Raw genomic sequence first — 15117 nt, forward strand, 5'->3', positions numbered from 1 at the left:
TCTAGTTCAGATTCTAGTTCAGATTCTAGTTCAGATTCTAGTTCAGATTCTAGTTCAGATTCTAGTTCAGATCTGGTTCAGATTCTAGTTCAGATTCTAGTTCAGATTCTAGTTCAGATTCTAGTTCAGATTCTAGTTCAGTTTCTAGTTCAGATTCTAGTTCAGATTCTAGTTCAGATTCTAGTTCAGATTCTAGTTCAGTTTCTAGTTCAGATTCTAGTTCAGATTCTAGTTCATATTCTAGTTCAGATTCTAGTTCAGATTCTAGTTCAGATTCTAGTACAGATTCTAGTTCAGATTCTAGTTCAGATTCTAGTTCAGATCTGGTTCAGATTCTAGTTCAGATTCTAGTTCAGATTCTAGTTCAGATTCTAGTTCAGATTCTAGTTCAGATTCTAGTTCAGATTCTAGTTCAGATTCTAGTTCAGATTCTAGTTCAGATTCTAGTTCAGATTCTAGTTCAGATTCTAGTTCAGATTCTAGTTCAGATTCTAGTTCAGATTCTAGTTCAGATTCTAGTTCAGATTCTAGTTCAGATTCTAGTTCAGATTCTAGTTCAGATTCTAGTTCAGATTCTAGTTCAGATTCTAGTTCAGATTCTAGTTCAGATTCTAGTTCAGATTCTAGTTCAGATTCTAGTTCAGATTCTAGTTCAGATTCTAATTTAGATTCTAGTTCAGATTCTAGTTCAGATTCTAGTTCAGATTCTAGTTCAGATTCTAATTTAGATTCTAGTTCAGATTCTAGTTCTGATTCTAGTTCAGATTCTAGTTCAGATTCTAGTTCAGATTCTAGTTCAGATTCTGGTTCAGATTCTAGTTCAGATTCTAGTTCAGATTCTAGTTCAGATTCTAGTTCAGATTCTAGTTCAGTTTCTAGTTCAGATTCTAGTTCAGATTCTAGTTCAGATTCTAGTTCAGATTCTAGTTCAGATTCTAGTTCAGATTCTAGTTCAGATTCTAGTTCAGATTCTAGTTCAGATTCTAGTTCAGATTCTAGTTCAGATCTGGTTCAGATTCTAGTTCAGATTCTAGTTCAGATTCTAGTTCAGATTCTAGTTCAGATTCTAGTTCAGTTTCTAGTTCAGATTCTAGTTCAGATTCTAGTTCAGATTCTAGTTCAGATTCTAGTTCAGTTTCTAGTTCAGATTCTAGTTCAGATTCTAGTTCATATTCTAGTTCAGATTCTAGTTCAGATTCTAGTTCAGATTCTAGTTCAGATTCTAGTTCAGATTCTAGTTCAGATTCTAGTTCAGATTCTAGTTCAGATCTGGTTCAGATTCTAGTTCAGATTCTAGTTCAGATTCTAGTTCAGATTCTAGTTCAGATTCTAATTTAGATTCTAGTTCAGATTCTAGTTCAGATTCTAGTTCAGATTCTAGTTCAGATTCTAGTTCAGATTCTAGTTCAGATTCTAGTTCAGATTCTAGTTCAGATTCTAGTTCAGATTCTAGTTCAGATTCTAGTTCAGATTCTAGTTCAGATTCTAGTTCAGATTCTAGTTCAGATTCTAGTTCAGATTCTAGTTCAGATTCTAGTTCAGATTCTAGTTCAGATTCTAGTTCAGATTCTAGTTCAGATTCTAGTTCAGATTCTAGTTCAGATTCTAGTTCAGATCTGGTTCAGATTCTAGTTCAGATTCTAGTTCAGATTCTAGTTCAGATTCTAGTTCAGATTCTAATTTAGATTCTAGTTCAGATTCTAGTTCAGATTCTAGTTCAGATTCTAGTTCAGATTCTAGTTCAGATTCTAGTTCAGATTCTAGTTCAGATTCTAGTTCAGATTCTAGTTCAGATTCTAGTTCAGATTCTAGTTCAGATTCTAGTTCAGATTCTAGTTCAGATTCTAGTTCTCAGATTCGAGTTCAGGTTGTAGTTCAGGTTTTTGTTCAGGTTCTAGTTCAGGTTCTAGTTTGTTTATGTTTCCATATAAAACTTGTCTCTGGGATTTAGAAAACAATGCCCATAGTTTCGAATAAAATGGCTTTTTGAAGAAAAACTATATTTTGAGTTTTGATCTTGTCGCATGTGGCCGATATATAAAAAGGTTATAGAAGTTATTTATTTTCTAAATTTCCATTGAATATTAAAGTTATATACTTTAGACGCCAAACTTACGGTAGCTTCCTTTTTTAATTCTTTATTATTCAAGACAATCTAATAAAAAAAACTCATAAAAATCAAATATACATAAATGCTAAAACTGCCAAAGAAAACATTACATATTTTGGAAAAAGGTTTTCTTTTTGCACAAAATGAGATGAGAGGCAAAGAAATAGAAAACAATTAAATAAATGGTTTTTATGCTCTTTCTGTGCCTTGTCCATTCATTCCAATTTGTAAGAACGAACATTATAGAATATAACAAATGTTATCCTTGATATCAACATCAACCATTCCATTCAATACATAGTGTTTAATTTACACTTGAGTGCATTTTGTTGTGGTTTTATATACTCCAAGATTATACACACATAGATACGTATATACATCTTTAAATATGTATGTGGTGGTGATTTTGGTGTGTATAGGTTTGTGTGTCTACCCAGCAGGTCTGCAAGGACTACAAAGGAAGGAAGCCAATGTATCAATATAGTTTTCCCTAATTTCTAATTCCATGGCTGTGTTTATTTTAAATAATATTGATCACTACACCTAAATATTTGCCCTTTGCAATGCAGAGGTAAGTCAATACGTTACTTAATACATCCCTGGTAATCGAGCGTGTAGTCAATTGTCACTTTAGCTTCTCTAAGTAATCAGGGGTTTAGTCACTTTAAATTTGTTTTGTACAGCACTTTAAGAAATAGTTATTTTAGTCTATTGGAGAGTCAATTGTCTCTTAGTGTACTTTTTGCAATGCGGAGTTTAGTACTTGAAATTTATGTAGAGTCAATTCCTCCTAAAACTGCTGGGTACTTGCTCATAAAGTACTTAATTTATTTGAATTTATGTAAGAGAACATAAAGAAACAGATTTAGATTTGTCTTTTTTTTCTGTTCTTGTATAAATTCTAAAGACAAGACGTTGTTGTTGAAGGAAACGTTAATTTAAAAATAAGAAAATTTACTTACAAAAAAGAAGGGTTGTCCTTTTTTTATACTACTATTTCTTTATTTATGTAAATATTGACCTGAAACATTTTGTTTTCAACCTTTTTTTTTTGTCAAGTTGGGAGGTTAGAGTAAAATCTTTTTTAACACATCGTAAATTCATTGGTGAAAATCTTTATGAAAATAAATATGAAGATGGAATAAGTTTTTATGAAACTTTAAGCTGTACTTGACATATTCTATTGTCTTAAGAGTTTTAATAAAAACAAAGTGCTAATAGCTAGTAGTTGGTAGAAATAAATTAAATGAACATTTATTTTGAGTTTTCGTAAAAGTTTTTTAAATGTTCATTTCAATTGTAAAGAATTGGTGATAATCGATTGTGGTAAAAATGGTAAGTGGAAATGCATTTGAATTGTTTACAATTTCTATATTTCCAAAATGAATTTATGAATTATTTTTTAAAACAAAAATTGGAATTAAATTAATGTTAATTATTTTTCCTAATTAATATGTATGTAAGTAAAATGGTGTTTTAGAAGTAACGGTATTATCGATTATTTTGGTAATGGCATTTCCTATTTAATTTATTTTTTCAAGATCCATTATTTTAAAGAACGCAAAAAGTACTATAATAACTCGGATATTCATTACATTTACATACATACATATCATCACCTAAAATAAATAAAGATATGTGGCTTACGTTTTTTTGAATTGTTATTTTCTAAAACATAAAAACCTATCATCAATATAATTTTTTATGAAAAAATAAAAACTTAAATAAAAATATTTTTTAATTTTAAATAAAAGCAGTTTATATATACTTTTTTAATTTTATTGTTTTTTTTTTATTTTAATTACTAACGACTACTTGTTATACCCTTCACCATGAGTGGTAAGGGTATATATAAGTTTGTCATTCCGTTTGTAATTTCCACATATATATATTCTGGATCGTTATAGATAGCGGAATCGATATAGCCTTGTCCGTCTGTGTGTTGAAATCAACTTTCCGAAGCCCCCAATTAACTTACATACACGATTCATACATCAATATCTCCGAAATTCTTCCGGCTCTGTCGCTATTTAAAATCGAGAAAATCGGTCCACAAATGGCTGAGATATAAGGAAAAAACTAGGACAACCTCGATTTTTGACCTATTTTTGACCTATATCTGGATTACTAAGTCATTAATATAGACAATATGGATAGCTAATGATAGATATTTCAAAGACCTTTGCAACGACGTATATAAGACCATAGTAAGTTGGACATACAATGGGTCAAAATCGGAAAAATTATTTTTTAACCCGAATTTTTTTTTCATCAAAAATTTTTTTTTTGTCATAAATTCTTTTTACAAAAAAATTAATTAAAGAAATTTAAAAAAAACTTTTTTAAAAAAAAATTTAAAAACAATTGGAAAAAAAAATTTTTAAAAAAATTTTAAAACATTAAAAAAAAATTTTTGATTTTGTTTAAATAAAAATATTAAAAAAAAAAATATTTTTAAGTATAATTTGGTGAGGGTATATAAGCTCTCTTACTTGTTTAAACTAAAAAAGTTTCTTCATTAAATTTTCATTAAGACTGCAAAAAATATTCAATTGCAACAAATTTAGGATACTACCTAAAAAAAGTAAAAACTATTTATTAATTAATTACTTTTACGTTATTTTGTTCAAGAAAATCATATACTTGATGATACTTTAGTTTCAATTTTGGTTATAACTTGGTTATTTTTGATAGTAAAAGTTTAAAATTTTTTACACATATGTAATATGATGTAGTGAATCGTAATCAATAATAAAATCAATTTCGAATTTTTTGATGATACGTTGTTTTGCATTTTAGGTGACGATATTTGTTTCAATAATTTTATTAAAACCAATTTTTCTAATATCATAATGTGACAATATTACAAAAGCCGTCTTTCCAAATTCAATTCTAAAATAACAATATTTTTATATAAATTAGAGGTGTCACAAGTAACATTAAAATAAAGAAAAAGTATCATAAACTCCAACTTGTGAATTTCCATACACTCAAGTCCATAGAAAAAGTACCATTCGAATAAAGAAGAGGAAGCAACAGGTACCATAAAGTACCTTGAATTCTCACTCTCTTATGACCATATATGCTTTATTTCATGTTTTTAGGTCAATTATTATAGAAAATTCAAAAAGTACCATTCGAAAGAAAATGTACCACGTACTTAGAACCATATATGTTTAATTTTATGTTTCTAGGTCCATTATTATAGAAAATTTAAAAAGTACTATTAGAAGGAAAAAGTATCCTTTTTGTATTCTTACTCATTCAGGATCATATGTGTATAATTTCATTATTCCAGGTTCGTTATTGTAAATGTATTCAAAAAGTAACATTAGAATAAAAAAAGTACCATAAAATCTCCCCCATTGATTCGTATTAACTCGGAAGCACATATGCTTAATTTCATATTTCTAGGTCTATTATTAAAAAAAATATATAAAAGTACCATTAGAACAACGAAAATGTACCTATATTTCAGTTCTCACATGTTGGTACTTAAATATTATCCCCTATTCCTAACTCTAACTTCACTCAGATACATATGAGAAGCCGCAGAACAAAATTTACTTTTTCGAATTTTTTTACAAATTGATTTTTTGGTATTTTTATAATATTTGGGTTGAAATCTTCTAGAAAAAATCAATTTCCCAAAATTTTTAAATTTTCAAAAAGTACCTTTTGTTCTGCGGCTCCTCATATCAGTTAACTTTAGTGACGATAGGTTAAATAATTTAAAATATTACAAAAAGTACTATTAGGAGAAAAGTACCAATTTCCCTTTTCCTTCTTAAACACCCGTCAAGTTTGAAATTAAAAATACTCCATTTTGCCAAAAATGTCTGTGATACAGACATGTCTCAACTGATTAAAATCTGTGTTAATGTGCTCAAGAAAAATATGTTTTAAAAAAAGTACCAAACTGTTTACCCGGATTTGGCCCAATATACACCTTGGCACTGGAGTTCCAAATAACACTCTGTTAGTTGATTTTTCTATCAAAACTGGCTTAATAATTTCAAATAAAATGTATTTTTACGTTTTTTACCACTTTTTGGTACCTTTTTTTACCCCGTTGCGATGGTAAAATTTTATTCAAATAAATTTCTGTATCATGGTGGGAGCTCATAATAAAATATTCATATATTTACATCAATTTACAAAAAAGAATATTTTATGAAAAAAGTACCAAAAGTAAACACAATTTTTATCCCTTAAGGGTTAGAATTTCAAAAAAGTACCACATTTATATTTGTTGTTTTTTGATAAGTAAAGTATACGAAGTACATAGGATGCCAAAAAAGTACCAAAATACAGTTTTTACTCGTTTTATCCCCTAAAAGGTTCGAATTTCAAAAAAGTACCAAACAACTGTCTGCTTATTCTTTATATGGTAACATTCAATTTTAAGTTTTTTTTTTAGTTTTGAAGATATAAAGTTACCAAATTTACCCGTTTTTACCCTCTTAACGTTCGAATTTTCAAAAATCCCTTCTTAGTGGATCGTTAAAATTTCAAGATTCTAGCTTTAGTCGTTTGGGATATGCGATGATGAATCAGTCGTTACTGACTTTTAAGTGGTAATTTATAACACTTGGATTTGTGCACGAGTAAACTCTAGATGTCATGCTCCAATTACTTGTACTAAAATTGAAAATAAAAATTTGCAAAACTATTAATTGACCTGCTACATATTTTCTTTTTTTACCCTTTTTATGATCATCATCATAATAATTTATATTTCCGTTCCATTTTTTTTTTATTTACAGATGATCAGGACGATAAAAATTAGTACAACTAAAAAAATAGAAAAAATTTACACACAACATAGAATTTATTGAGATTTTCTACTTTTCTTTGGAGTCACAAATATACAAACAAAAAAAAAACACCAATAGAAATCTATGAACGGTGGTGATATGGGAGTGAGAAATAGATATAGCGTGGATTTAGCTTCACAGCAATTACAACAGACCCATCGAAAATGTCATCATAGACAATCGTATAGAAAAGCAAAGGCAGCAGCAACAAAAGCACAACAAACACAAACAGCGATAGCGACAACAAAAACTCTAGAACCACAAATCAAAAATGTACAATATCCACCAAAACAGCAATATTCAATAAATAATAAAAAACAGCAACGAAAACAGCAACAGCAACAACTACAACACAAACTATTTAAAATCCAAAGTGGCCAACAGCAACAACACATAGCACTAACAACAAAACATAAAAGGGAAAAGGCCAAACAAAGGAAATGCTTAAACACTACAATTACAACTGTAGCTGCAGCTGCAACCGCAAACCACAATTCAATAGAGCCATTAACACAGCAACAACAAAAACAAAAACCTACACAATCCACATCATTACAAAGTTTGAGACATTTGGCAAGTAGCAAACGTTTCAGCTTAAAACGTTTCTGGACTCTACTACTACTAAGTCTAACATGTCTTTCCACATGGAGTGGTTCAGCTGTAACAACAATACATCACCCGAATAGGTCACTTTGGTTGCCCTCCGTAGCCTCTATGGCCTCGTTAGCTTTATCACAAACATCTTTGGTTTTAGCAGCTGCAACATATGAGCCCGCCATTCAGTATCATCACAGTGACAGCGATGTGGAGGTGTCCGATGGCATGGCGGTTGAAGATATCGATGTAAATAGTAATGAGCAACAATTGTTGGCCTATTATAAGCAAGCTCAAAAGAAACATGAACAATTGAAAAGACAGCAACAGCAAGAGCAACAGCAGCAACAACAACGTCATCATCATCAAGAACGTGATATCAAAAGGAACACAGTGGTGCTGTCACAACAAATGGATTTTAATGACATTTTACCCACAGCTGATGTCATCTCTACGCTAGACTCATTGGAGGCGACATCGAAGAAAAAAAGTACTGCCACTAAACGTAGCACCACAAAACATGCTCCTCCGCCACCAACGCCTACATCTGGTCCAAAGTCGTTGGCCACAACGGCTTCAACTACTACCACAACAACTACAACTGCCAGCAGTGAGGAGAAGTGTGAGCCAAAGATTCTGGATGAAGTGCCTGCTGAACCGGTAAGTTTAACAGAATTTATTAAAAATTTTAAGTTTTTCAGAAAAAAAAAACTTTTGAAGTGGGTTCTTATACGTTTTTAAACGCTTTTAGAAAGAAGATTATTGAGCTTTCAAGAGGGTATAGAAGCAGTGGCTGCAATCTCTACTTATTACACCCTTCAACTTCGTGAGAAGGGTATATATAAGTTTGTCATTCCGTTTGTAATTTCCACAATATAATTTTCCGACCCTATAAAGTATATATATTCTGGATCCTAATAGATAGCGGAGTCGATTAAGCCATGTCCGTATGTCTGTCTGTCTGTCTTTCTGTCTGTTGAAATCAATTTTCTGGAGACCCCAGATATCTTCGGGATCCAAATCTTCAATAATTCTGTCAGACATGCTTTCGAGAAGTTTATTATTTAAAATCAGCAAAATCGGTCCACAAATGGCTGAGATATGAAGAAAAAACCAGGACAACCTCGATTTCTGACCTATATCTGGATTACTAATTCATTAATATAGACAATATGGATATCTAATGATAGAGATTTCAAAGACCTTTGCAACGACGTATATAATACCATAGTAAGTTGGACATTCAATGGGTGAAAATCAAAAAAAATATTTTTTAATCCGAATTTTTTTTTCACAAAAAAAAAATTAAAAAACCAAAAAAAAAAAATTAAAAATAAAAAATTTTATATTTAAAAAATTTTAAAATAACAATTCGAAAATTAGTTTTTTCCAAAAAATTAAAAAAACAACTTTGGAACAAAAAATTAATTTTGTTTACCTAAAAATATTTAAAATTTGTATTTTGAAGTATAATTTGGTGAAGGGTATAAAAGATTCGGCACAGCTATCTTACTTGTTTTTAGTTTCTGTTTTGTCCAAAGTCATGCACTTTTTATGGGCTCCAAAAGATTTGGGGCCTCGGGTTTATTTTTGCAAAAAAGTTATCATTTTCTCAGGCTCATATCTTGCAAACAGTTCGGAATTTTGATTTACTTTCTGAGGCAAAGTTGTAGCCCTTGTCATTGTGAACATATAAAATCAAAAAAACTTCATCTTCAAGATCAAAATCGCAAAAAACTTTAAACAATTCGAAATAAATTTAGAAATAGATTTTTTAAGCTGCCTAAAGGTATGCTTTAGTTTATAATAATTTAATAGTTTATGGCCCAACACTTAATTCCTTTAGTTTTTTTTTTACTAACTTATATTGATCTACCTAAACGTTGTTAAGAATCATTCCTAGGAAGTTCATATGTTCTAGAAAGTTGTTTATTGAGATCTTAGGTACATTTTTGTAGTTGATTGCTTCCTTGAATTTTGAACGGTTTGCTACCTATGGACCTGAACTGGGGAAAAAAGGTAAAAAAAATCGAATTTTTTAAAGTTTTTTGCGATTTTGATCTTGAAGATGAAGTTTTTTAAAAAAATAAATCAAAATTCCGAACTGTTTGCAAGATATGAGCCTAAGAAAATTATCACTTTTTTAAAAAATGACATCGAGGTTCCAAATCTTTGGGGGCCCATAAAAAAGTCCATGACTTTTGGTAAAACTGGGAGACACGAGTCTTTTTTTGGTCTTTTATCGGGGAAAAAAAATGTTAACCCGAATTTTTTTTTTCATCAACAAAATTTTTTTTGTCATAAATTCTGTTTCCAAAAATTTTTTTTTTTAAAATTAAAAAAAATTTTAAAAAAATTTAAGAAAAAGAATTGGAAACAACTTTTTAAAAAAAATTAGAAAACAATTTTCAAAAGATTTTTTTTTTTTTTAAATTTAAAAACAATTTAATTTTGTTTAAATAATATTAAAAAAAAATATTTTTAAGTATAATAAAAAATATTCGGCACAGCCGAATTAGCTCTCATACTTGTTTTATTTGCTCGTGTTCAATTTCAATAAAAATATACAAAAATAATAATTGTTTTATGTTAAATCTCCATATTGTATTCCAATACATATTTTAAATTAGTTTATTTTTAATAAATTTTTCAATTATATACCCTAAGAACGCCATATTAGGTCGGCCATTTAGAATTTGCTAATTCTGATAACGAATTCGTAATCAGCGATACCAAAAATTTCCATATCTATATCAATTTGTGGATCATTTTCTAAATTTCTCGACTTTTGGCCGCACAAAGGGGCCACACTGTGAATCCGTCAATATCGGGAAAAATATTTTATTAAACATTTTTTCACCAAAATTTGTTTTCCATAATTTTTTTAAGAAAAAATATTTTTTAGTGAAAAAAGGGGCCGCACTGTGAATCTTTCAAAATCGGGAAAAATATTTTTCAATGAAATTTTTTTTTATAAATTTTTTTTTTAGAAAAAATTAATTTTTAAATTTATAAAAGTTTTATAAAACTGAATTTCCATACAAAATTTAGATATTTCCAGTTTTTATATAAAAAATCAATTTTTGGTCAGAAATATGAGTGATCACAGACCGATGTATAAGTGGGCGTATTAGTGAACGGGGACAATTTTTATTTATGTAAAAACTTTTGCGGACTATGTATTGCGAACATTTCCGATTTTAGATAAATCGAAAAAAGTGGGTGTGGTCAATTTTTCATTCCGTAAAAACCTAAGTTGCGCTAAAATCGGTCCAGCCGTTCTCTACTGATGCAATTACCAACGAACGACTTTTGATTTTTATTTATATAGAAGAGATTTATGGATTCGAATGGGGCCAATTATTTTCATATTCTCTCTTGGCGGAGCACAGTTTTCTATGACCAATTAATGAACGAAACCAAGATTCTAATAAATCCAAAATGACTTAGAACTCCAGACCCCAACAATTTGGTAATCATCTCCTTCCTTCTGACAAACTTTTGATGCTAATTTTCCATAATTTTTTTAAGAAAAAATATTTTTTAGTGAAAAAAGGGGCCGCACTGTGAATCTTTCAAAATCGGGAAAAATATTTTTCAATGAAATTTTTTTTTACAAATTTTTTTTTAAGAAAAAATTAATTTTTAAATTTATAAAAGTTTTATAAAACTGAATTTCCATACAAAATTTGTTTTATAAACCATTGTTAAATTTAAAAATTGATTATGAATTCTTTAAATATATGTACTTTGCTGAATATGTCTCTCTTACTGTTTTATATTATTTCTGCTTATTTACTGCAATTGTAATAACATCAATTTAATACACAATTAATCAAAACAATACATCAGTATACCCACTTCATCCATAGAACCATGGCGAAATACTAACAATCCCACCACCCACATCCCTGGCATAATCGCACTACGCTTTTTCATACAATAATTTAAACCAATGACGCCTGAAGCTTAAACAATCTATACACACATAAATACTAGTAGTTGTTATTCTTGTTTTTTTTTTCATCCACTATGTCCGTTTGTTTGTGTTTTATGACAAATAAAACCTGTTATTTGTTATTACGTTTATCTGTATGATTATGACATCATATTGTTGGAATAACGGGGAAAAATACTCAAATGTATTTTTTGGTCTTCCTCATTGCTTCCTCGCTCTCTCTCTCTCTTCTGTGTTGTGTCAACCATAAATAACTGTTTAACAAATAGAACAATAATAAAATATTAGTTTGGTGTTTTTTTCTATACATATTTTCTGTATTAAATATTATTGTGTATTGGCTGGCTGGCTGTCCATTCGTAGTACATATTGTAATGTATAAACATTTACACTTTATGACACTCGTACGTATGATTAATATTTAATTAATTTTCCTGTTGTTGTGTGTATTTTTGTTATTATTATTGTTATTATTGTTACACTCATTCGCCATGTGGTTTAAATGGCAAAACTATTAAGACCCATTTTTATATTGTTGCCAGAAATTTAATGAGATAACTGAAGGGAAAACAGAGGAAGGGAAATTGTTTAAATTTAAATCGCTTAAACATAAAGGATAAATGGCTGTAATACTTGTATGTTTTAAATAGATATTTATTTAAAAGTTTAAAATAAATTAAATAGTTTGTTAAAAAAGAAAGAAATAAATGTAAAAAATATAGCAATAAATGTCCAGATATCGGTCAAACATTTTTGTTTTCTCTAAATTCTTACAAAAACCCGCAAGAGTGCCGCAAGGCATGCATTACAAAACACCAATTATCTCAAAAAGTAATTAATTTTTTTTTTAAAAAATTTAACTGTGACTTGAGTTACACATTTGTTAACTTTTCCCTAGAATGTCGAAATGCATTCTGAGTTTTAGTTTTTGTTCTGTCAGCAGTTTTGTGAGTGATGTCATAATTTAGCACGTGAAAGTTTTTCGTTTTAAATTTGTTTCGAATTTCAACCTGATAACTATATTTGTAAGAAATTTATGAGGATTTTCGGGAGTGGACCTTATATGGGAGCTATGGTTAAATATGGACCGATATTCACAAAATCCAGAAGTATGATTACTGGATACAAATTACTGATATGTGCGTAATTTCATTTTGATATCGATATGTTTAAAATATTTTTTAAGGTTAATATCTTTTTCGGAAATGGGCCTTATAGGGGAGCTATGACCAATTATCGGCCAATCTGCATAAAATTTGGTACAGTAATATCAATGTATATGTGTATTATTTTTGTCGAATTTTAGCGTGATAAAGGTATTTATAAGAGATTTATGAGTACTTAACTGATTTTCGAAAGTTGACCTTATATGGGAGCTATGGTCAAATATGGACCGATATTCACAATATCCTGTAGTATGATTTCTAAATATAAATTACGGATCTGTGTGAAATTTTGTTTTGATATTGATATTTTTTAGATATTTATGTAGGATATTGTGTTTTTCGGAAGTGGTCCTTATATGGGAGCTATAACCAATTATCGGCCGATCTTCATAGAATTAGGTACAGAGATTTTTGTATATATTAAATTCGACATAAATAATTATGTCGAATTTAAACTTAATAGCGATATTTATAAGACATTTATGCTTATTTAAGTGATTTTCGGAAGTGAACTTTATATGGGGGCTATGGTCAAATAGGGGCCGATCCACAAAAAATCATGAACCGATTCCTATAATTTTTACCGGAGTTAGTCCTTTTAACATAAAAATAACGTATGTAATATTTTATGGTAGTATCTGCAATATATTTGCAACAATACCAAAAACAATTTTAAAATTATCATGTTTTTTTTAGGTTGTCTCACATTTTGGTTGATAACTCTGGTTTCACTGAACCGATATTGCTGGTCCAAACTGCTTAGGAGAACAATAAACATTTTTCTTGCAAGTTTACCAATTTTCTTTGTCTATTTTGGACGTGAGCGTGTTTTACACAGACAGACGGACAGACAGAAAAAATCAACTTATTTGGAGTTGTTGTTGATTTGTTTTGGACAAAACAACTTAATTCGCAAAAACTGTTGAATTTATCGATAATTATTTTATTATTTATCCTTTGTATAATTCTTTGAGACAAATAATAAAGTTCTTCAAGGACAAATAATAAAATATTGATTTATAAATTCAACAGTTTTTGCGCTCTCCTGAAAAATTTGAAAATTCCACTTAAGTTGTTTTGTCAAAAGTTCACAGATATGTATGTAGCTTGCAAAAGTAACCTTTTAATTATTAGAATCTCATTTCCATTTTTTTGTATGTTTTTCTCAACAGTATAACTAATTTTTATGAAGCCGAAATATAAAAATTAAGGACATGCATTTCGAGATACATATACTTCATCAAAGGACCCTTTGAGAAATACATTAGAATAAAAAACTTACAAGGATTAATATAAGACTTAGTTTATAAAATTTCGAAATTCTGTAGAACTTTCGATCCTATTAACAAGTATAGTAATTTAATAAAAATTAGTTTGCTAACTTTAACTTAAACTTTTTTATGAAAATTTATTTTCACAATTTTTACTAAATTCCAAAATATATTAAACTATTATTTTGCAAGAGTGTTTTCCACTAACATGTTTCATAATCTCTCACCTCATTTTATTAAAACAATTTGTTGTTGTTGTTTTAATGGAAAATTGTTCACTTTTTTTGTGTTTGTTTATTCTTTGTTGCAGTAAAAACTAAAAGTGTTTTATTGTTGTTGTTGTTGTTTTCATTTTAAAAGAAAAATGTCCTTAAACAAGTTTCAAATGTGTTTATAACAACAATATGAGTAACTGTGTCACATAGTTAAATAATTTTACTCTCCTTTTTCAACACAACAAATGCACACAGAGCGGGTGACATTACAAAAAACATCCAGTCATCCATTCAATCCATTACATGCCATAAAACACCTAAAATCTTAAAAATAAAGTTCAAAAGTACTTGACATTTTTCCCCCTTGTTGTTGTTTTGTTGCAAATGCATTTAGCGTAAAATGGGGAAAAAATATATAGAATAAGAACAGCCATTTAGTTGAGCCTTTGAAAAGATAAATAAACCCACATACATCAAATATAAATAACAGGATAGACACACTTTAGTTATTAAATTACAGTGGGAACTATGGGGAAAAGAAAATGTTAATGATGCGATCAGGGGTCGGTTAATTCTCAGATTCGTAATCGAAAAAAAATTTCGAATGCTGCGGATAAAAACTTGCTCATTATCGAATGCCATAATTACAAAATACATTTTATTCGATATCGAATAAAGGAATCCCAAATAATAAACAAATTCGCTCTAATGCGAATGCCTGTTCCAGCAGAGTAGTTAGTAGAGTAAGCAAGTAGTTAATGTATCCCTTATAGACAGTAATTGTGACTAATGTCTTATCACTAGGCTGAGTCCAATATATATTTTGGGTCATTTGACACGTATGTGCTGTTTGTAGTGCAGAGAGAAGACAATTAGTTACTTTATACATCCCAAGTAATCTAGACTGTAGTCACTTTAAACGTTTTGTGAGTAATTCGTACAAACTGGTTTTATACAATTCGTGTTAATATAATACTCACCCCCAT

The 15117-nt window shown here is 29.2% G+C and overlaps 1 protein-coding gene across 5 annotated transcripts in view; it reads left to right on the forward strand.

Moving 5' to 3' along the window:
• The first annotated feature begins 6888 nt into the window (after nucleotides 1–6888).
• The window catches only part of smog, a 34189-nt gene continuing 25960 nt past the window's right edge, over nucleotides 6889–15117 (forward strand). For all 5 annotated transcript variants that reach the window (XM_065501828.1, XM_065501829.1, XM_065501830.1 and 2 more), the window contains exon 1: nucleotides 6889–8181. In XM_065501828.1, the coding sequence (XP_065357900.1) occupies nucleotides 7012–8181 (1170 nt within the window). In that variant the 5' untranslated portion in view covers nucleotides 6889–7011. The remainder of the gene's footprint in view (nucleotides 8182–15117) is intronic.

This window comes from Calliphora vicina, chromosome 2, assembly GCF_958450345.1.
Source record: "Calliphora vicina chromosome 2, idCalVici1.1, whole genome shotgun sequence".
Lineage (NCBI taxonomy): Eukaryota > Metazoa > Arthropoda > Insecta > Diptera > Calliphoridae > Calliphora > Calliphora vicina.